Source organism: Phoenix dactylifera, chromosome 8, assembly GCF_051530095.1.
Source record: "Phoenix dactylifera cultivar Ajwa chromosome 8, Ajwa_hap1_PhDact_Kaust_v1.1, whole genome shotgun sequence".
Taxonomy (NCBI): Eukaryota; Viridiplantae; Streptophyta; class Magnoliopsida; order Arecales; family Arecaceae; genus Phoenix; species Phoenix dactylifera.
In genome coordinates this window covers 30,302,770-30,326,082 of record NC_143197.1, presented here as the reverse complement: position 1 = coordinate 30,326,082, position 23,313 = coordinate 30,302,770, and the positions used below count along the sequence as shown (strand labels likewise).

The following is a 23,313-nucleotide window of genomic DNA, read 5'->3' as shown; positions in this document are numbered from 1 at the left end:
GTAAGTATCAAGTTTTCCTTACTATCCTTCACTATTACATAATTTTGACTGGTTCATATTCTTTTCAAGTTTTACTTACACTATTACTTCGGCGTTTCTTTAATTCAATCATCAAATTTTTATCTTCCATTGCAGGTTTGTATTTGGAAGTCATATGGAAACAAAAATATCCTTGCATACAATGAAGGCTCCATAGGTCTGTGCCATTCTTGTGAAAACATCATCCCTAAATAAATAGGTAAGCTAGTCCTACATGAGATCTATTTATCCACACTATTTCATTCTTGAAATCTTTGTTTTATTAATTTTTTAGTCACTAATAACTGTAAGAATTTAACTCATGGTTAATTACGAGCTTCCAGATGTTGCAACTTCATATAATACATAATTGATAGAAAAAATATAAAAAAAAGTGCTGCATAAAATTTTTTTCATACGTACCTTATATCTAAACTAATCATCTACGCAATATTTCTACTAGGGGTGGCAATCGGGTCGGGTCGGATTATAAACTGGTCGGGTTACATGCAGGTCGAGTCAGAAAATCATAAACCTGAACCCGATCTGTTTATTAAACATGTCAGAAATTACAATCTGAACCTATCATGTTTTATAAATAAGTAACCCGATCCGACCCGTTTAACCTGTTCAATAAACAAGTAATCTGTTTGCCCAACCCGACCCTACCCGTTTAACATGTTTGCCTAACCCAACCCATTTAACCTGTTTAGACTTGTTTAACCTGCCCAACCCAACCTGTTTAACCTGCCCAACAATTAAATGGATTAAATGGTTTAAACGGATCAAACATCTAAAACCCATATCCGACCTAATTAATAAACAGATTAAATGGGTCGACCTGTTTACGATCCGAACCTGTTTAAACCAAATCCAAACATGTTTATGGCGGGTCGAACATAGGTCGGATTGGCAGGTTGGGTCATATTTTGCCACCCCTAATTTTTACCAATTTGTGTACCTAAACGGAGGGCGATTACTAGGATAGCACTCAAACAACTAAAAATAATGGACTATTAATCATACGACACTCATGCAACCATCTTATTAAATACAACAATACAACATCATTGCTTGGCATTTAAGTGCAAGTGTCTTTTACGAATAAAATTGGAACACCAGACCTAGCCATTAAGTCCAAACCAAATTAGCTGGTCTCCAACACAACATTTGATATTAGTGTATGCCCTTGATTTGAAGGTTATCAAAGACCATGAGTAAGCAAAAAGCAAGTATAAAAAGCCACAAAAGGAAAGAAATAAAATTAAATTGATAAACCCACTCCGCATTTGCAGAAGATACTCCCCTCTCTATTTAAAACGTATCTGGAGGGAGGCAGAGGGTGTTCATTTGAAAAGGAATGTGTATTTGTAAATTCCTAATGAACACGTCCCAGTTTTATCCCGGCGGTGTTAAGAAGGGGGTGTTTTCACTGTTTCTTTCCGCATATAATCTCTTGGCGACTGAAGTCGGCACTGCGCTGTCAAGAAATACCTCTTCTCGTCTTTAAAAGCCTCGGGATCGGCCTCCCAACGGTTGGATCCGGGTCGAGATCGCCTCCCATGGACGTGGTTCAGGTCTCGTCGGCCCCCCGGACTGTCGAGGAGATCTACAAAGACTACAGCGGCCGCCGTGCTGCCATCGTCCGCGCCCTCACCACTGGTCTTCTCCTTCTCCAATCCCTCTTTTGCTCGATCTTTTCGACTTTTTTTTGGTTGTTTTCTCATATTTTCTTGGGATCTGTTCTACCCTCAGATGTCGATGAGTTCTATGCGATGTGCGATCCGGGTGAGTTTTTTTTTTGTTTTTTTTGGTAAAGATCGGTAGAAGTTTGAGATCAGGATTGTTTTGGTGTTGGATCTGGTTCTTGGAATCGAGGGATTTGGGTGTGGGTTGATTTGATGCAGAGAAGGAGAACTTGTGCTTGTATGGGCATCCTGGAGGGATGTGGGAGGTGACGTTGCCGGCGGAGGAGGTGCCGCCGGAGCTGCCGGAGCCGGCGCTCGGGATCAACTTCGCGAGGGACGGGATGAACCGGAAGGATTGGCTCTCGCTGGTGGCGGTGCACAGCGACTCGTGGCTCCTCTCTGTCGCCTTCTTCTTCGGAGCCCGCTTCAATGGCAACGAGAGGTAAGCCATGGGCTCCTTGATTTTGCTGTTATATTATGACTGCGGGCTGTAGGGGTTCCGTTCCTTTCTTGGTTATAGCTCCAAGATCAGTCGAATGATTTCATGCTTTTCTTTCTTTCATCTCATATCTGGGAAAAGTAAGAGTTTCTTGATTTCTTTGGATATTTGTAGAATATTTGTTATCGCATGTCAAACAGAGGAAGAAGGAAGAAAAAATGCGTAACTTTGGCTTTAAAATGAGGCCAGGGATGCAGAGGCTCTGATTGCTGGATTAGGGTTAAGCGAGTTACTTGTAATTTCTGTGTTAGATCTGATTTGAATGGGGATATGCAAATGATGATTCCTCCTTCCGGAAGTTCTCATCCAAAAATATTAATTAGAATTTAGATCTTTTCTGTTGATTTTGACTTGTTAAATACCATCATTATGTAAGGTTATCAGTTTGTAGGGAGTATGCTTTCCTTAGTGAAAATGCATGTCTAGTGATGATTGCACACAAAATTATTAACTTGTGATTGTATCTGAGGATAGGCGTAATAGTCCCTTGTTGTTTGAAATGGATGCTTTATCCATTCTTTGACAAAAAATACAATCTATAGCTTTCTTGGGAGTGTATATTGTTCCTCCAGAGATTATAAGGATTTCATGTAATGGGTATGGAGATCCTTAGTAATTTTTTGTTGATTAAGTATTACATTTTCTTGAGGTTATTCTAACTTGCTCATCCGATTAGGAAGAATAGAAATGTTCTTAACCCATTTAACTTGAATCTCTTGAAAGAAATTTAAAGAAGAGAAAAAATGGCGAAAGAAAGATTTATGTCCTCTTTTCTTTCATTGATCCTAATAAAATTGAGGTATATAACCTCTATTTATAATTGTGAAGCTCCTCCTTACACAATTTGAGTCGGATTCCTCTCATAGTTCTAATAGGATTCATTTTCGTAAAATGGACATGACTAGTAAAAATAAATCCAAAAAAATAAAATTCTACAGAAGGTAAATCTTGACTTCTACATCAACTTTGCCTTCTGTGGCTTTGCCTCATTCTTCTCGGATTAGGAGATACATCCACTTAAAGTCTTTTCCAAATTTTTTTTTCTTCAGTTTGACCAGTCCATTTTAGAGTTCAAACGATGAAAAATCAGTCCATTTCAACCTCTTAAGGGATTAGCTCTATGTTGTAGATCTCGAAATGTAACTTGATTTGAAAAAAAAAGAGCATCGTATGACCAAGTTATGATTTTCGAAAGTTTGGCATATAATTTAGGATGGATCTCGCTTGTGGATTCTGTCTAGCCCTACCTATAATGACTAAAATAGTCCATATCGAGTCCGGTGATACTTCTAGATCACTCGCGTTTCTAAATTTTCCACATTGGTGGTTCTTGTTGGGAGACATTTGGAGATGATTATATGAAGGTTTTTGACTTCTAAAGAAAGGTCTATTTTCATGGTCGCTAGATTAGAAAGGTCCACATCATTAATAACCATAATGCCATACTATGGAGTATTAAATCTTTCAGAGCATAAAGGATTTTCAAACTTTAGAGGAGTTGAAAAGGATGTCTAGGGATTCTAGGGTATAAAATTATGGCCTATAGGTAAATTTTAGTACTGGTCTTAGGTGAAAAAAAAAAGAGATCACAATAAAGAGATATAAGATGTTACAGCTGAAAGACTTCGACAATTATAATGCTATGTTCTTTCCCAAGTTAGATGGCAGATGACAGGACAGTTTTTTGGTCAATGATAATAAATTGAAGATCCAAAGGAAATTTGTAAATGAAACATGTTTTTGACAGAAAAGGATGGCATACTTTATTTTAAGACTTGTCTTTCATAAAGTATATAAAGCTCAAAGGCTGTTAGCATAATTAGTACGAGATTGAATAAGTAGGAAGTGCAAAGGATGATATGAAATAAGAGAAAGTCTAGGAACTCAATCAATTGATTTGGAGATCAGCATTAATCTGTAGAGGGTTGAAATTTGGCTGACAACTAGTTGCGAAATCTTTGATTATACCTTTGTAGTTCTCTTTGGTGTTGTGCTACCTGCCTCTCTCCAATCGATGGGCAAAACTCGATGTTGGTGGTAATATTTTTGTCAAATTCTTGATGACCATGTGAAGGCCTTCACAGATTTTCTAATGGGAAACTATTTGGTAGAGTTGTCTTGTCTTTGGTAATTTTTTCACTTTTTGTTTATAAAACATAATTTCCAAGTTTGCTGAGAAAAGGAACATGTAAGGCACTCATTTTTTTCATTTTTTACAATCGAAAACAAAAGGATAGTGAACACTGAACATCACTTCTGTTTTAACTTATCAAACATACTTCTATATAAGTGTGTTAAAACATGAGATCATGGATAGGAAAATAGTATATTTGGTAAGCAATGAGATGGGAGAAGGGGAAGATGCAAGACAAATGATTAAGGCTGTCGGAGGAAGATAGGTTTCTTAGATTAGGGCACTGGACACAAAAAGAGGGAAGGAAGAAAAAAACTTTCAGAACATAAAGCAGCACAAAATGGGGCCTATTTGACCCCTTCCAAATTTCAATGCTATCTGAGAGCTGGGACCACTTACACATGAAGCTTGGTATAAGGGGAAGTAGGAGCCCATGTTGACTGAAGTTCCCTTCAAAACCATTTGATTATTTTCCTTCTACAATGTGTAATAGATCCAGGCATCTCATTTCACTGGACAGTCCTTAAACTCTCTATCACCTCTGATGCCTTCCATCCCTTCCCTGCTGAAGCTCTAACCTTAGCTTTACCATATATCTTTACACCCATAATTACTTAAATCACAGTCTGCAATTAAAATTGCATGTAATTTAGAAATAGAACTAATAGAAAGGGTGCTTTATTTGAATTATTGAGGGTGTTGTTTGCTGATATGTGATAATGCAGGGTTTTATATGCAACCCTTTCTTCAAAAAAGAAAAAAAAAAGCTAGTTTCTTGAACAAATTTACATCTATAATGCCTTCCCACCTCCAGGTATCTCTAGTAAAATAAGGGATCATCTTAAAATAATTGAAATCTAATGGTGATGGGAGATTAAGTGGAGATTTGTGATTGTTTTTACCTTCGATTTTGCTTCTTGGGGGTATACCAAGTATTATGTTTCTTAAGGATTTTTGTTCTTTGAAGGAATGTCTCCAAATAATTGATATAAGTGGAAGGTTAGTGGCAATGAGCATTGTGTCTCTGCAGGATTTTATTTTACAAATAATTGATTTTAAACGAATATATGTTTGAGCATTTGCTTACAAGGATTATGTTCCATGTGGAAAGTGTTTGGGGATTATGCCTCTTGATCATTGTTTGCTGATTATTTCATTCTCTAAGAATTGTATTTCAAGCATTATGAAAGTCAACATCATAAAGATACTCCTATTATTGGTATTTTACATGACTTATTTGAAGTTCTTTATAGTTGGCACACAAGTTCTTATGTCACTAACCATTAGCTATACATAGGTGTTGGCTGTCAGCTGTTCATTTAGTCCCAATAATGTATGCCTGTTGCATGTTTAATAAGGTTGTAAATTGTTGAAATTACTGAAGCTTAAAATTTACAAACTATCAACACAAATAAATTTCTATTAAGCAGAACAATTCTAGCATCATGCCAAGATGTTACATAAAAGAATCACATAGCTGATGTTGCACATTTCTATTGCTTCTTTTTGGATTTATACCCTCTTTGTCTTATCAAATCATTTGTTAAGTTATAAATACTAGCATGTGGAGTTGGCAATAGGAAAGGGGTATGTATCAGTAGATATTCATTTTCTTGTTCTTATATTTTTTCTTGAATGCAATTTTAGAATAAACTAGAGTAGATGTAAAACATTGTAATGGATGGAAACACAACTTCATAAATAAAACCAAGATGGTGGAACTTAAAGTATCCTTGTGGGAAGTTAAGCATGTTGAAGTTGTTGCTAGTTGAATTCAGAAAACTTTTTAATAACCCGTGGTGATCCTTTAGGTTGCCCTTTTTTTGCATACGAATCTTGATCCTTGAGGTAAATGCTGGTTTAAGGAGATATTTCAATGCCGATTCTTGAGTTCATATGATATTTCTTCCAATGATGGTTTATGGTGACCCTTGTGCTTGTTCGATATTTTCTTACGGGGGTCTATGACTGTAATGCAGATCATCTAATATTTTTCCAATGATGGTTAATTGTAGGCGATCCTCATGGTCATCAAGTATTTTTTAATGATGGTTTGTGGCGTCCATATACTTCCCTGATATTGCTTTAGTCGTGAATTGGGACTTTTATATGATTATGATAGATGTCATTTATTGTGCTTCAGATTGCTTGGTCATACTTGGCAATGAAAGTAACAATATAGACAAGAAGTTTGAATTACTTGAATTATTGTGCTTGTTCCCATATTCTTTGGACAATGTGTTTTTCCAATGTATCTAATTCTCAAGGATTCAAGCCTTCATTTCCCATGGCATGGAACATGTAATATTGATTTGTAGTTTGGAGATTAGATGTTACAAGTAAGAAATGACTGTCAGTAGTAGTTTGAAAGACAGGTGGTGGTAATAATTTGAATATTTCATGCTTGATCAGGACGTATCTTGACTTTCTATTGTATCCTTTAGACTTTTGTGCTGGATGGTAAGGACTTGAACTACCATTTTGGAATTTTTATTCCTTTTTTCTTGGGGGAAGCGCTATTTTCAGATTACTCAATATGGAACCTTCATTTCATGCTTTAGTGCTTGCCTGATAACTAACACAATTCTCCTTTTTCTTTATTCCGTAATACGCATTATGTTCTTATCTCATGCAATGATAACTAACATAACCTTTATTGTAGAGTTTGTCCCTCTTTCGATTCTGCAACGATGCAGTACTGTTGTCTGATGTGATGAAGAGTTGACTGAGATTGCTTGGATAAAATTAGTTGTCATGATATGTTGCTATTTGGAGACCATCCATATGTGTCAAGTTGTTACCAATGGACAAGACATAAGAAAACTTAAGCGGGAAAGAATTTGACGAACGTTGTTTTGATAGAGGATTTAGCCATTGATAGACTCAATGATGAAGGATTTCTATAATCAACTATGGTGTTATAGTTTCTACTAAATTTTCACTTTTTATCCTAATGGTATTGCAATCTTGAGTCATTTTGAGGGTGTTGTTTATGGATTTGAAAGGTTTTCACCAATTGTATGTCATGTTTGTTGCTACGACGTGTTACTGCTCATTCAGTCTTGAGAAGGCTTAAACTTGGAAGAATATGAAGTTATGGCTGCATCATCATGTCAACAAAATCTTTAAAATAAATTCTGTAGGTCTTAATTGAGTTGTTAAAGGCAGAACTTGATAATTTATTGTTGACAAAGGTGCTTTTAACAAGAAACAATCAATTTCAATATTTTCTCAACTATATTTGAAATTCGTTGCATAACATAATAGGTACCAATATTCTTTTCATCCCCCCTTTATTAAGGTGGGGGTTGGAAGGGGATTTGGAAAAACCTATGTTGCGGGCGACGAGATTTTTTATAGTTGATGAGTAAGAGAATGGAATTTGAAAGTGATTGGATCACCTTGTGCTATGCAGCCTATTTCATTTGGTTGGCCAAGAATAATAGACTATTTAAGAACACTGATGGTAGCCCTCTAATGATTGCTACTAGAGTTTCACTCTATGCCTCGGACTTCATTCAAGCTAGTAATTCAATGGGGTCATTGACAGCTATGGATATCTAGGATCCTATTCTTGCAGGTATTGTGCCTTATGTGGTTCATTTCACTTGGGAGCCCCCATCCCCTAGCTCCCTCAAGATAAAAATGTGAAAAATTGAGAGTAGGCTGGTGGAGCAAGTCCCGTTATTCGTGACTCTAGGTCATCTTTGGTGGCTGCAGGTGGGTACTTTGAGACAATGGTACTATTTGCTGAATTAAGAGCTGTGTGGGAGGGACACGTTTGCATCCATCTTATGGGCTGACAACATAATCTTGGAAGGGGACTCCAGAATGGTTATCTCATGAATCAATACAGGGTCAGAACACCTATGCGTTAGTCCTTCCTTGTTGGCGGATATTTGGATGCTCACGTCGAGCATCACCTCATGTGTGGCTAGACATGCCTATAGGGAGGCTAACAGCTGACTGAGTCGCTACTTATATGGCTGACCACAGTGGCATTGTACTACGGGAGGCTTCTTCAGCTTTTCCTAGACGCTTCTGGGACATTACATTGATTAATGTGAGAGGTTGTATATACTCTAGGAAAGTGGTTGAATTGATGAAAATATAGTTGCATCCTTGGTGTTAGTCAAGGTTGGAGGAAGAGGCAGAGGGGGTTGGTGGAAAGAGTATAGAATGAAGATGTGTGGAAAGGAGGAAAATGCTAGAGTAAGAGAAAAGAAATTAAGGAAAAAAGTGGCGAATTTCCTTTACTTGATTTAGGTAATAGGATTAAAGAAAATACATAGGGAAAAGTTTCAATGTTCAAAACAATATTGATGAGTTGATAATTTCTTAAGTGACACAAAGTCATCCTAGATTTTGGGGCAATGTCTGGGTTTTCGAGATAAATAGAAGGATGTTTGCCATGTATAGCAGTAATATTTGGCGATCCCAAGGCTAAGATGAATTAGTCAATTGATTACTTCAGATAGAATTTTGGAAGGGAAGCTGGTTTGAGAGGTCTGAATTTTAAGAAAGTATTGTAAGTTATGGAATTGTAGGGCCCATGTAATTTCAAGAGTGGATGTATGGAAGAAAAACTTAATATTTATTTATTTACTTAATTATTTATCTGATTTATATGAACTGGTGTATGCTATATAGTTATACAAGTAGGAAGCTGGAAGAGCTAAGAAGTATGGGGACAGACTAATACTAGATGTTATGAAATGATAAATAATAGTTTTCTTGTTGAAATTAAACAGTTATTGGATTTTCAAAGATGATTATAACTATGCAATAATTTAACATGATGGATTGTAGTTGCTCTTGAGAGAAGCATGTGGCAATAGCTGTAGTTGGGACAGACTTGTGAAAACATCTGGAATTAGAAACTAGAATGTGACGTTTGGATTATGAACTCCGGTACATAATGGTGGATTCCAGTTTGTTTCTAATTTGACTGGAACATGCCATGTTTTAGGCATGTGGTGGAGACGGATAAACTCCTGTGTGGAGCTTCACATGCTGCTCAAGAGTTCTGCTCTCAATAGTAGAAGGGATGAAATTTCTGCTGAGTTTGACAAACCGACTCAAAATTGAGTTTGATTCAGATATCTGTACCCTTATCAGTGAGGTATCATATCCTTACCATTATGATACTAGATCCCTGCTTTTTGGTGAGAAACAATGGATAGAACTTCGTTTAGATACATATTAACATGGAAAGGACATGACAGATTAGACATTCTATTGATGTTAGCAGTCAGCTGTCTGTCTGCATTTATACTTTTATTGAGCTTTGAAGCTAATTTTCTTTTTCTTGTTTTTTGGTAGAAATCTGTATGGGACATCAAAAGGATGAGTAAAATTTGAGCACATGCTCAGATGGTTGGGTAGGTTTACTAATTTTGTTATTCTGGATTGCCACATAAAAATATGATATTTTTAGAACTTGCAGAAAAGAAATTACAGGATTCTGAGGGGTAAATAAAATGAAAGAAAAGTTCACAGCTTTCCAGTAAAAGTTCTACTGATGAACTAAAACTTCGAGTGCTATGTCTCAAATAAGTTTAGCATCCATGTACTTGCTCACCTCCAGTTGAAGCTGCAGGTTTGTATCATAGTTGTGACCATGAGTGCATTTAGACATCTCACAGAATAACTGATGCCATGTACTTGACCGTTAGGATCTAATGCAAACTTGCCTTTTCTGAAAGATCAGATTGCAAGCCATGCCTACGTTCTGTCCCACAGCTAGTAGATTATTTAACTATGTTGTGCATTTTGCATGTAAAATTGCATTTCTGTTAAAAGACATATTCTCCTCTGTAATGTGATTCCAAGCATGCCTTCAAGAGTATGTCTTTGCATGTAATATGCTCCCCTATTTCAGTAATTTAATGATATTTAAGCTGCTGTGTTCACATTTGTTTGTGCAGGCGCTCTAAGTATGCCTTTCTTTCCCCCCTTTAATTATTCACATTGCCATTTTTATTAATCTATATTTGTTGCCTGCTCTCTACATAGCTCCACAAGTAAGGTGTTATTAACTACCATACTGGGATAAAATATGTTTGGATCAGAATTTTTCCCTGTTGCAGTATAAGTTTGCTTGACGGTCTGGTTACTATGTACTTTTTGTTTCTTTCTTTTCCTTGACTGCCAGCCTTGATAACGTGGCCCTCATATATTTGCTAAAAGTTTTTTCATGTTTTTCTTGATTCTTAAGATTTGTTATAAAATATTTAATTTTTAGTGGTACATGAATTTAAATATATAAAAGGGTCAGAGTTGCATTCAGGTTATCTATGCGAGATTTACATTGTAAAAAGAACCGACTTCAAAATATGTGTCTGGAGGGTTTGACTCTAATTCATTAGAATTGGTGCTAAACATGAAGCTATAGCTTGTGTATTATGTAGTTGACCTTTTATTAAGATTAATTAATATTAGTCTAACCTGGAAATAGATTATCCCTAAATAAAGAACTGGATGTCAATTCAGTAGTTTATTTTCTACAAGAATTTATGTGACTTGGAGTATGTGCAGCAGATGAAGCAGAGTCTGTTCAGAGTCTGTTCAGCCTGGTCCCAAGTTTTTATTGAAAGCTTGGCTAATCTGCAACGATCAACTGCAGTGCATACATATGGTACCTGATCTTTCAAATATTTTAGCTTCTGGTTCATATGTAATGGATTTTAGATTTATCGTGAGTGTGAAGAGATTAAAAGTGTCGGGCAGCTAGTGCTAGCTGTTCAGTGTTGCAAAATATTTGCTAATGAATGCTAAAAACATGTTGGACTAACCTTTTGAGATTATAGATGGTTGGATGTCAAAATTGCCTAAATTGTTGCTAGTCCATTATCAAGTTTATTTAGATGCCTGCATAACATATATATTTGTAAACTAAGCATTCTAATTTGATTGTTGTTGTCATTGCTGTTATTCTCTTTAAGTTTCTGGAAGCCATCTGACCTAAGCTGCACACTAGTGCACATGGCTGCAAGAACTATGGGAGCTGATTCTGTTACTCTTCAAAACTGACAGAAAACGTCTATTCACCATGATAAATGAGCTGCCTACTGTGTTTGAAGTGGTGACTGATAGGAAGCCGACAAAAGACAAGTCTGGTGTAGATAGCGGAAGTAAATCTAGACACTCAACCAAGGTAAGATTTTTCAAAATTGATATCTATTGCTTTTATTCACTTCTCTTGATCAATTCCCTTTTTGTTCAGCGATCAAGTGATGGGCAGTCGAAAAACAATTCAAAAACAGTTGACGAGGGGTATGGTGATGAGGATGATGAACACAGTGAAACCCTCTGTGGAATTTGTGGTAGCAACTACAGTTCAAATGAGTTCTGGATTGCATGTGATGTATGTGAGAGGTGGTTCCATGGGAAGTGTGTGAAGATAACACCTGCTAAAGCGGAGAACATAAAGCAATACAAATGCCCCAGTTGCAGTTCCAAGAGAGGAAGGCAGTAACTGCTTATCTTGTCGTTCTATACTGACTTATTAAGCTGCTGAGATCAGGTTCTGATCGAAGGTAGTATGTTAGGGGGTAAGGGTTGCTTGTCATTATAATGTTATAGTGGTTATGCTGCATCATGATATAAGCTATAGCAACATAGGACCATTCTAGAAAAGGATCTCTCTTTCAATTTCGAGGTGCTTGTCTTTGGACATTAGAATAAAATGCATGGTTAAATACTGTCTTTGTATGTAAGTCAGTCCTCAAGTACTTGATTGCTTCAAAAGTCCTCGTTCTCTTAATGGATGTTGTGTTCTGTAGATATCTCGGTGAACATGATGGATGTAACAGGCATATTTGTCTCAAAGCTGCCTGGTGGTTGCATAACTGCCAAACATTTTTACTTGCTTTGGTGGTCTTCTGGACTAGAACAAATGCATTCGAGTGGACTTCTGTAGCAGGCTGTGGTGGGAAAGCACAAAGGAGATGGAGCTACGGAAAACTTAAGCAGGCATAAAGCAGTGCCATGTTGTTTTGACGTAGTGAGTAAAGCTGAAGTTTACTCGGTAAGTATCAGTCCGCCAGACCAACATAAGAAAAACAAAATTGAGAAGAGGGGTTGTGTCACAAGAAGGTCAAAATGGAAACTCGGTATCCATTTTCCCGTTGGAGCATGTGGATGTGGATTTCCACTTCAATTTGATGCAATTTATGTGATCACCAGGTGTACGCGTTTGGGTGTTGCTAGGATGCTTTGTGATATCCAAGTTCAGTGTTTTAACTGAATTTGCCAAAACAAAAGCTCGTGATGGGATTGGGTTGGGTATCTTGTTTGGCAAATGCCGTGGATAATGTTTTTAGCATGACAAAATAAATGATGTGGTATGGTTCTAGCTGAGATGTAGGTCAAAAATGATTTACAGTTTTAATTTTATGTTACAGCATTATGCTGATTTTGTGACCTAGTTTGTAACTTAGTCTATCAGAGTACACACACTGCTCAAAACAGGACTGCAGGTCTTAGATTTTCCTTGAATTTTGATGTCTTTCCACCGTGAATATTCTTTTTATCGGCCATATCTGATTTTGGGTTGGTTAAGACAGAAAAGTGTCTTACAGTTGATTTGTTAAAAAATAGTTGAATATTGCACAGCAGAGTTGGATTATCAGGTGAATTTTTCGAGACCGATCAGACCAGAGAATGGTGATGGGTGATGTTGATGATGATGATAATGATGATGACGATGAGCTTAACACTAGAAAGGTTTTGTGTGGTGTAGGAGTGGCAATGAGACAAACTCAGATTGGATTTGGATGGAACAAATTAAAACTATCATTTACAAGCTTGATTTGTACCTATCTTTGACTATGATGATGATGAAAGGATTGCACTTCCAGAAATGATGATGATGATGATTGGCAACGAACAACTTGGACTGGATCACCAAGTAAATTGGTTAGCATTTTAGTCGTTTCATAGCATGCGCGCCGCTCTCCCCTGCTCGAAGCATCCGTGGGCGTAATTGGTGGGCCGGTACAGGGGACCTGCTTGCCATTCACTGACCCCCGTACGCTACGTCTACACCAATCCCATTATTCCCAAACTGCCTGGTGGACTAGTGCTGAGAGCAAAGTGGTGCACGGGAGCACTCTTTTCTATTTTTCTTTTTTGTTTTTTAGGTAAAATTAAGGACTTTTTTTTTTTTGCAGACAGAGAAACTTAATGCTGGGCTGGAAAGAACAACCAGGTTTAAAGGTGGGTAAACCGACGTTTTTTCTGCCAGAAATCACAGTCATCAAGCTTGACCTCGACTAATCTTCACTGATTCTGGCAGCCATAATCGCAGGAACACGTGAGCAACGGAAGACTGAGCTGCTCATGCATCAAACATACTGCTAAACTACAGCCACATAGTTGCACAGATTTGTCCCCCAACAGGATTCCAATAATAAGCTTCAGAGCCAGTAATTGATATAGAAAATCGACCCAGCTAGCGTACGTAGTATACTGAAGCATTTGGAAGCTATGACTTCATACTTAGAAATGTCCTCCTGAGCTCACTATTGATCAGGTATCCTCTGGACTTCAAAATATTCAACCCATACATATCCAAGGCACAGGACGTTACCATGATTAGTATATCATCTGAGCTTGAGTGACTGGAGTCCCACATGAGACATAAATGCATAGCTGATCTATCCCTGCCCGTGCCTGGCCTAAGCTTGACTGACTGTATAAGAAAAGAGATCAATAGCCCTCCTGCTGGAAAAACATATAGCGAGCTGCGCCCAAAGCAGAAATGCAATATCATTATACTCATCAAAGAGATAAAAAACCAAGAAGGACATCAGATCATAGCTTATGTTGGTATTGAAAACTGTTGCCCCAGCAGTAGCTCATTTCCAAAGTCTTGGAACCTGCTGATGCATATGTTGAAAGCAGATCATAGAAACAACCATATACTAACTACTCAATTAGTTCAGCTACCAAACCAGCAGCATAAAAGATAAGCAATCCGCCTACAAAATAGGGCCAAACTTTCAAGACTGTCATCAGCTAGATTAAAATCACCATCACCTGGTTGCCATATAGAAGCCAAAAGCTGAACTCTAAGATAGGAAAGCAGAAACAAGACAGCAGATGTTACAATGGCACAGAAATAATAGCCTGCAAGAAACATAATGGATATTGTTGAGGCCGAAAAGTGACCATATTTCTCCTCAGAGATATTGTCCATATTGGGGCTCCGGCCTGTGCGTTTAGTGCCATGGAGGGATTTCTTTCCGGCCCATGCGTCCAGCGTCACAGGGGCATACCTGCATGGTTTTGCCCCCAAAATGCGCTTCTGAAGAAAATGAGGTCACCCCCCATTTAAGGCACAGCCCCCTTCATCACTCAAGCAGTATGGGACTGAGTTCTCCCCCCCCCCCCCCCCCGACATAACACTCAACAAGCAGCCCATCATCATTTCCTTTGCATGAATATTGTCCCTCTGCAGTCAGCCAACAACATACATACCTGGAAAGCCCCCCCCCCCCCCCCCCCCCCGACATAACACTCAACAAGCAGCCCATCATCATTTCCTTTGCATGAATATTGTCCCTCTGCAGTCAGCCAACAACATACATACCTGGAAAACATGGATCAAAGATATTCCCCTGTGACCATACCACATCGCCCATGAGGGCATAATAGGCTATGCAGTCGGCTGCTTGGTTGGCCTCTTGCAAGACATAAGATATGGAGCACGACTCCTTGGTTTTCTTCTGCTGCAGGATATCCTTTAATACGGGCAACTGGCAATACCTACGAGGATTAGAATTAGAAATCCATTTTATTATCGTTGCAGGGTCACCTTCTAGCCAAATGTGCTGCGCCTGCAGCTCATCCGCTGCGGCTTGAAACCCTAGCTAAGCGATTGTCAATTCAGCATAGCGAATAGAGAAGGGCAGCAATTTCTTGCCACCAGCTCTAATCACCTTACCATAATGATCTCGAATTACAAATCCTGCAGCTGCCTTATCCGTAGTCACCGATGCATCAAGGTCAACCTTTATCACTCTTAAAGGAGGGGGCAGCCACGACAAAACCGCTATAGTTTCAAAGTGGTTTAATAGATGCTGCCGATCACTGCCCAAGTATCTTAATGGAGTGCTTAAAGATAATTGACACCTAGCACCAAAGAAGGATGCAGGAAGTGATAAGGCCTTTCTGACTATCTGATATTAGGCAGTTGTTGCACTAAATACTCGTTCATTACGAGCATTCCACAGCAGCCATGGTATATAAGTAATCACAATTCTATATCCCTCCTCTACGTTCGCTTTTGACATGAAGTCTGTAAGGACCAGCAAAGAAATGGGATGAGAATCTATTCAGCATATGTATCTGATCAGCTGCTGCCAGCACGCTTCAGCAGAAGAACAAGCAATGGCGACATGGTGGCAATCCTCCTCGACCAACTGGCATAGGTTACAAAATTGTTCGGCCAGAGGAATAATTCCTCTTCTAGTCAACATTGCTTTACATGGAAGCTTATTCCTTAAGAGTCTCCACCAAAGGGCTAGTTTGGCTCGCGGGAAAAGAAGAGGGAAAAATGTGGTCAACGAAAAATGTAATGTGATGCCTCGTTGGAGTTTTCAAAAAAGAAAGATGGAAAAATTGTATTTCCATGAAAATATTATTTCAATATTTCATACAAAAGTCTTTTCCATGAGCCGAGAATCACTCCATATTTATTTTTTTCCAAAAATGCCTTTCAGCATTAAAGAGGCATTAAAGACCTAATTTTTATTAAGGGTATAATAGGAATTACATATAACTTTTTAGAAAAATGGATGGTCAACCAAACATAAGCATTCTGCAAATCTGTCACTTTTCCATGATCAACCAAACATACCAAAAATACTTTTTCAGATATTCTCTTTCTAGAAATCTGGTACACAGAAATCATATTCCTAGGAGGAAAAATGCTTTTCGCGAACCAAATGAGACCAAAATGATTTATTCTTGCAGGGATTTTGATCAATTTCCAAACCTAGTTGTAACTGAAATTCGAAACTGGGGATTGTGAATGACCAAACGAAAGATACATATCTTGTAAGGCTGACTTGACGCAGTTTTGTTTGACCCCACTAAGGCTGGTCAGTTTAGAGGCCTTGAGCAATGGAAACGCTCACGACCTGGTTCATCATCTCAGCTGAAAAAAAGATCCATCAGTCTTTCCAAATTCATAGTTCTTTTAGTAGCTATAAAATCATCAAGGTGCGTACCATCATAAATGCTGTCCATATGAATGCAGGTAGGGCCATGCATGCACTAATAGGAAGATTAGTTAACCACGGATCTGTAAGAGCAGATTTATTGATTTTCCTGACCCAACTATATATCCCCCGGAATTGATAAAATATCATAGGGCCGCAAGAGCAGATTTTGCTCCATATTGTTGAGCGATGACGAGGCTTCTTACAGTCAACCCAGGTTCGAAGAAAATGATTAATCTTGGCTTTAACAACCTGTGCCCATAATGAGTTTGGCTGTAGAATTAATTGTTCTGCCAGTTTACAAAGAAAAGCCTGCATTCTCTTCACCATATCCAGTTAGCAAGCTTGGAGTTGACCTTTTCAATAAAAAATTGAAATCCAAGGGGCCAATGGCATGCTGGATACCGGCACTCCAAGGTAATTCCAAGTTCCCCCCTTCTCTCTGATTTGAAATAAATTTCGGATTTGATGCTTGACAGTAGAGGAAGTAGAAGGGCTGAAAATGAATTCGGATTTGGAATACGTAAAAGCCTGACCTGAAGGCTAAGGGAGAACAATAAGACTTGATGATTGTTCTTATACAAACAGCATCCTAAGCCATAGGTCTAGTGACTAAACTATAATCTGTTGGATCCCGTTTTAATTAAACCCAGATCCCGTTTAATTAGAACCCACATTTGACAAGTATCTCTTGAATTTCGTAAATCCTGATAATCACAAGGACATTGAGGTATTTTCACAGCAGTGAAGGGTTACCTTGATGGGGGGTGACTCTTCACGAGTGTAACCACCTGCAACATTTGGTCCCTGGAGAGGGCTATAAATAGCCTGTTAGACCCCTTCTCTAAAGCAGGGTTTAATTAAAACGAGATTCAACATTCTCTCACTTGGACCATATTGACGCCATTTGTCAATGTGTGCTACAACTTGACGGGATCCCAACATAATCATCTGCAAAAAATACATGGGATACTTAAAGGGCCTCCTGTAGGTCTATAAGATTTCAGCTTGTGAGTTTGCATTGCATACCGCATAAATCTGAAGAACACCTTGGAACAAAGAACAAATAAATAAGGGAGCAGTGGGCATCCTTGTCGAAGGCTCTCCAAGGAGCATACCAATTTGCGTGGACATGCATTAATTAATAAGGCAAACTGAGGCCTAACAAAACAAGTCCTCACCCACTTAGAATTTTTCATGAAACCCAAACTGCTTGAGAACCTGAAATAAGAAAGGCCAATGCATTCGATCGTAGACTTTCTCCATGTCAATTTCATGCATCATCAAGCTTCTAGATGGAGGATACCTCATTAACGAGTGCAAGACTTCTTGGATTAACAAAATATTGTCTGCTCTGTGACGACCTTGAACAAAAACCTTTTGTTCAACTGAAATAAGATTAGGAAGAGCAGCCATTATTCCATTCGCCAGCACCTTAGCCATTATTTTACAAATAGTATTGCACAAGCTGATGGGTCGATAGTCATTAACAATTTGAGGCCTGTTAGTTTTAGGGATTAAGGTGATATAAATTCTCTTCCCAGCTTCCGGAACCAACGCAGTTTGAAAGAAATATTTGACAGACCACCAAGGTGGTAGCCTAGTGGTACTGGATGGAGTCTTCTATCCTCATGGTTCCAAGTTCGAATCGTTGGGGCGTCGATTAAAATGTGGTTTCGGCTACTGCTTGGATATGGGGCCTAGGAGCGCTTCTTTGGTGGTGCCAGGTGTGACGTACTCACATGGAGGAATCGAGCCAGAGCCCAGATGGGTAACTGTGCCGAGCCTACGGGTGGGAAGGGTATGAGTAAAACCGGCCGGGGTGCCTAACACACGGTCATTTCTGCCCACATCGAACATTCTTTTGGTGGGGCGGGGGCCCAGTGGGGGCTGCTACGCGGGGGTGGGCTTGTTCTTTCCTCCCTCCTACCCCTTTTGCCTAAGCAAAAAAAAAAAAAAAAATTTGACAGCCGCTATTACATCATGTTTTTTTTGCTGGGACGGAGGTTAGGGATTTGTTGGGGTGGGGAGGGTTTGGGAGAATGGTCTGGAAGGAGCCTCCGATGACGCTTTCTAAAGCGTGGTCGCATTGGGGGATGGGGTGGAAGGTATCTCTGACGACCCTTTAAAAAGCGTCGTCATAGCTTAGCCTAGATGGGAGGTGTCCGACAACGCTTGCTAAAAGCGTCGTATTAGCTAGACCAGTTTTGGCATCTAACGATGCTTATAAGCATCATCTAATACGGATTTCTCGCCACGCCACTGAAAAGCGTCGGTAGAACCCATTATTTTCCGACGCTTTTTCGGCGGAACCCATTATTTTCTGACGCTTTCAAAAAATGCCGGCATTTTTTATCGCTTTGCCGATGCTTCTATCTATCATCGGCAATATAGAGTCTGCAATGATAGTATTTCCTGTAGCGATATATCCATGCATTGCAATTGCCAAATCCATGGAAGTGTCTCACCTGCTCACCAGAATTAGACCCTTGATTTCAGGCTCTTCCACGTTAGACTCGTGGTAGCACCCCAGGTCGTGGAGGATGAGGTGCCATGCACGTTTTCTTTGCCGGGTGTTTCTTTTTTTGTTGGGAAATGTCCGTGGGGTCAGGTTTAAGTTAATGTAGTTGTTGACTGCGGCGGGTGGAGCCTCCGGAGATGAGCAGCTGTGATTGGTGGTTTGGAGAGAAAAATTGCACGCCGTGCGTGGGAAGCGCATGAGACTAATATGAAGTGATATTCTTTTGGAAAAGACTTTCTCCCGCGGCGCGGTGCCATGGAGACTGACGTCGTTACGCTGCTCCGGCATTTCGCACATGGTGCAGAGATGAATTCCGCGTGCATGTCGACGGGGACCTCAACAACCACGGCGGCGGGGTGGCGGTGTGCCGGCCGGCGACTTATTTCCCCAGTTCACACCCCTTCTTATTCCTGCACCTGCTCTTATCTTCTGTTTGCGAGAGTAGAGCATGAGGAATAACCAGGATATCTCTTGTTCTAGAAATGCACATGAATTTCGTCGTAAAAGAAATAAAACTCCCCTGGGGAACCTCACATAAAACACGTTTATGGGGCCGCGTCGGCAAAAGGCATGACATCATACCACTAACGTATGCCATATTTTCCTCTCTCTCTCTCTCTCTCTCTCTCTCTAATGCTTTATGCTTATCTCAAACCGTTTCAGATGGTGAACTACTCGTTAGCCCGAAAAAGTTCTCTCCTAATTCTTGGTTGGACAATCCTTTAAAGTTGAGAACCAATTTATTATTTAAAATTTATTAGCATAATTTTAGAAGTCACATAATAGCTCGGATAATATTATAATTAATATATTTTATTAGCATGATTCTAGATCCACTTTTATCATTTATTTTTGTTAATTCAATTATATTAGAGCAATTTTAGAATCACATAATTACTTATATCAGATAATAATATTTTTTTCTTCTTAGCATAATTTTATATCAGTCTATATATTTTTTATACTACTATATATAACTTCCGAGATATACTGATAAAATATTAGAGAAATAAAAAAAATTTCCTCTCTCTCTCTCTTTTTATTTTTTTAAAAATATTTATAAATATTTTAAGAAATTCAACTATCACCAATTGTTTATTCTTGATGCCTGGGGACTTCTTGTGAAATGGCAGTCAAGCAGCAAAACACGGAAACAACTTGCCCTGACAGATGTCTAGATTCCATGCACGTACGTGGAGTCCTCCACAGCGGCACCGTGAAAGTGACGGGATTCTTTTTGGCTTTCTTGGCTTATATACACCCCCTGCCGCAACGCTCAATTAGCACCCATCCATCATCATCTTTCTCTCATACCGTGCCCCTCTTCACCGACATGGATTCCTCGGAGTGGCCCGAGCCGGTCGTCCCAGTTCAGTCCTTATCGGAGAGCGGCTTGACCGAGATCCCCGCAAGGTACGTGAAGCCCCCCTCCGACCGGCCTGGTGCTGTCTCGTTCCTGGACGGCCCCGAGCAGGGCCTGAAGATACCCGTCATCGACCTCGGCGGCCTCGTCGGCGACTCGGGGGAACGACAGGCTACCGTGCAAGCGATATCGGACGCATGCAAGGAATGGGGCTTCTTCCAGGTGGTGAACCACGGCGTAAGCCTCGATCTGGCTGGGAGGATGAAGAAGGTGTGGATGGAGTTCTTCCACCTCCCCATGGAGGAAAAAAAAGCCTACGCCAATAACCCCAAGACATACGAGGGGTACGGCAGCCGCCTGGGGGTCGAGAAAGATGCCATCTTGGACTGGACCGACTACTTCTTCTTCTATCTCCATCCAGACTCCCAGAAGAACCTTGACAAATGGCCTCTCCGCCCTGAAACCTTGAGGTACGACTATAATCGATCATAAACTTCTGAAAAATTAATGACGTAGTTAAAAACCATCGTTTCGTGATATCATTTACGATTCGGTTTGGATTTATGATCAGGGGGACCGCTGAAGAGTATGGACGTGAGTTGGTGAAGCTGGGTGGGGTGTTGATGAAGGTGCTGTCGATAGGCCTGGGACTGGATGAGGGCTACCTCCAGAAGGCGTTCGGCGGAGGCGACATGGAAGCTTCCATGCGTGTGTGTTTGTATCCCAAGTGCCCGCAGCCGGAGCTGACCCTCGGCCTCTCGCCGCACTCCGATCCTGGAGGCCTGACCATCCTCCTGGCCGACGACCGTGTCAAGGGCCTCCAAGTTCGCAAGGGGGGTGCATGGGTTCCTGTTCAGCCTGCCCCCGGGGCATTCATCGTCAACGTCGGTGACCAGATTCAGGTATTCTCCTGGGAATTAATATATCTTGATTTTTTTCCTCGTACATAAAAAACGATGACTGAAAGAAGAATTAAAGAGCCATCGCAGGGTCGCAGGGAAGGATGGCCAAAAGACAAATTCTCTGCACTGGTCAACAGTTAAAACATCACTTACACTTTTTTTTTATAAATGTACTATTGGATGGATTTATTTACAACAGGTTGTGATATTTCGACATCATTTCTTTTTCTTTGTGATATTTACAACAGGTTGCATGAGCGAGCCCTCGTCTAAACTAATTGCTCTTTATTCATCCCAACATCCTTATCTTCTCTTTATTGTTCGTTTCAATGGATTCTAAATATATATATAGATAAGTTTACAAATGTCAGTTTACATGGCCAGGGGGCATGCACCACATACCTATATGCTTCTCTTTTTTTGGTTATTATGCATTTGTTATGCATTTACTCACTAATAATGGGTTTCTACATAGTACCGGTGATGATTAGTGTAGATATAGCAAATTGCCTGTGTAACGTAAGAGCTACCATGGGCCTATCCAATCATGATCTTTGAACCAATCACAGACTGCCATGATTGGACGATCAAGTCATGTTTGATAATTTTGTGAGCTAATTAATAGTTGAATACTTTGGTGTATGCTAATTTGCGTGGTTAATCAGGTGATAAGCAACTCGGTTTATCCAAGTGTGGAACATCGTGTGATTGCAAATTCCGCAGAGGAGCGCTTATCCTTAGCTTTCTTCTACAACCCTAAAGGTGATTTGCCCATCGGACCTGCACCAGAGCTCGTGACACCGCACCATCCGCCACTCTATCCAACAATTAAATACCGTGAGTATAGGTTGCATGTGAGGAACTGGGGTCTGCATGGCAAATTAGCAGTGGAATCTTTGAAGGCCGTGTAGTCTAAAGATCTTGTGTTGTTACTATCCCATGTATGGGTCCATGTGTTTTATCCAAAAAAACAAGGGATATGTACAACGAATTCTAAGATGACAAAATAAGAAACTAATCGACAAATCGTATATGTTTTTCGACCCTCCAGTGTTGAAATAAATGCCATCTTTCATGGCTAGTTTCTCTTTTGGTTCTTATTTTATAATTTCTCTTTTGGCCCTTATTTTGTTTGAGATATCTTATTTAGTGGAATTAATAAATACTCTCGTCTCTACTGGTGTATTAATTTGTCTAATTTGCTTCCTTGTATGAAAATATAAGCGTACGTACAGCACAAGCTTTTATTTTTGAGGTGTACAGAAACAGACTCTAGAAATATATTAGTTAGGAGTCATATGTAAAGCTGCTTATATATGTTGACATAAGAAAAACCTATATCTAATAATATTATACCATAGTTCCCTAAAGAAAATAAAAATAATATACTATAGGGGATCGTGTAGAATAATGCCTTTACTAACCTAAGCTTAAACTAATGCCACTACAACAAAAACAATATTCCTTACGAACAAAATCGTCATAGAAAAATCAATTTCATCAGAAAAAAATTAGCAATAAAAAATTTATCACGTTGTTTGTCAAGAAAAAGCACGTTGCTAAAGGTGGAAGACGATAATAAAAAAATTTGGCTAACAAATACATATTAATTGTGATGGAATTATATTCATTACCAAATGGTAAAGCATTTGATCACGATAATTTCCACCACAAGAAATTAAAAATTTTGTCAAGATATGATATATTTTTGTCACGAAAAATTAATCTATAGTGGCATACACAAGCTCGTCATCAAAGAGGTTATACTTTTGTAAAAATATCATTCATTACAAAAACTAAAAAAAATCATCAATAATGGATTTTAGAGATGAACAGGGTCTGGTATTATCCGCCCGAGTCTATTTCAAATCTTTATATCGTATTCGGGTATAATATAAGCTCACTATTTTTTTGGAAAATTCCACAAGCATCCTAATAGAGGAAAAAAATTTCTTTTATAT

General features: G+C 39.2%; 2 protein-coding genes across 3 annotated transcripts; both read left to right on the top strand.

The window, feature by feature from the left end:
- The first annotated feature begins 1,467 nt into the window (after nt 1-1,467).
- LOC103718347 (PHD finger protein ALFIN-LIKE 1-like) lies at nt 1,468-12,124 on the top strand. 2 transcript variants are annotated; one of them, XM_008807130.5, is made up of 5 exons: nt 1,468-1,680; nt 1,774-1,806; nt 1,926-2,148; nt 11,375-11,495; nt 11,565-12,124. In XM_008807130.5, the coding sequence occupies exons 1-5, from the start codon at nt 1,581-1,583 to the stop codon at nt 11,814-11,816; spliced, it is 729 nt and encodes a 242-aa protein (XP_008805352.1). In that variant the 5' UTR covers nt 1,468-1,580; the 3' UTR covers nt 11,817-12,124. The 2 variants fall into 2 exon arrangements, with proteins under 2 accessions (XP_008805352.1, XP_088559627.1); XM_088703501.2 differs by having other exon boundaries at nt 1,471-1,680; nt 11,375-11,995.
- An 8,213-nt stretch (nt 12,125-20,337) lies between these two features.
- Nucleotides 20,338-22,433, top strand: LOC103718339 (jasmonate-induced oxygenase 2-like). Its single transcript, XM_039124964.3, has 3 exons — nt 20,338-20,920; nt 21,022-21,352; nt 22,018-22,433. The coding sequence occupies exons 1-3, from the start codon at nt 20,421-20,423 to the stop codon at nt 22,261-22,263; spliced, it is 1,077 nt and encodes a 358-aa protein (XP_038980892.3). The 5' UTR covers nt 20,338-20,420; the 3' UTR covers nt 22,264-22,433.
- The last annotated feature ends 880 nt before the right edge of the window (nt 22,434-23,313 follow it).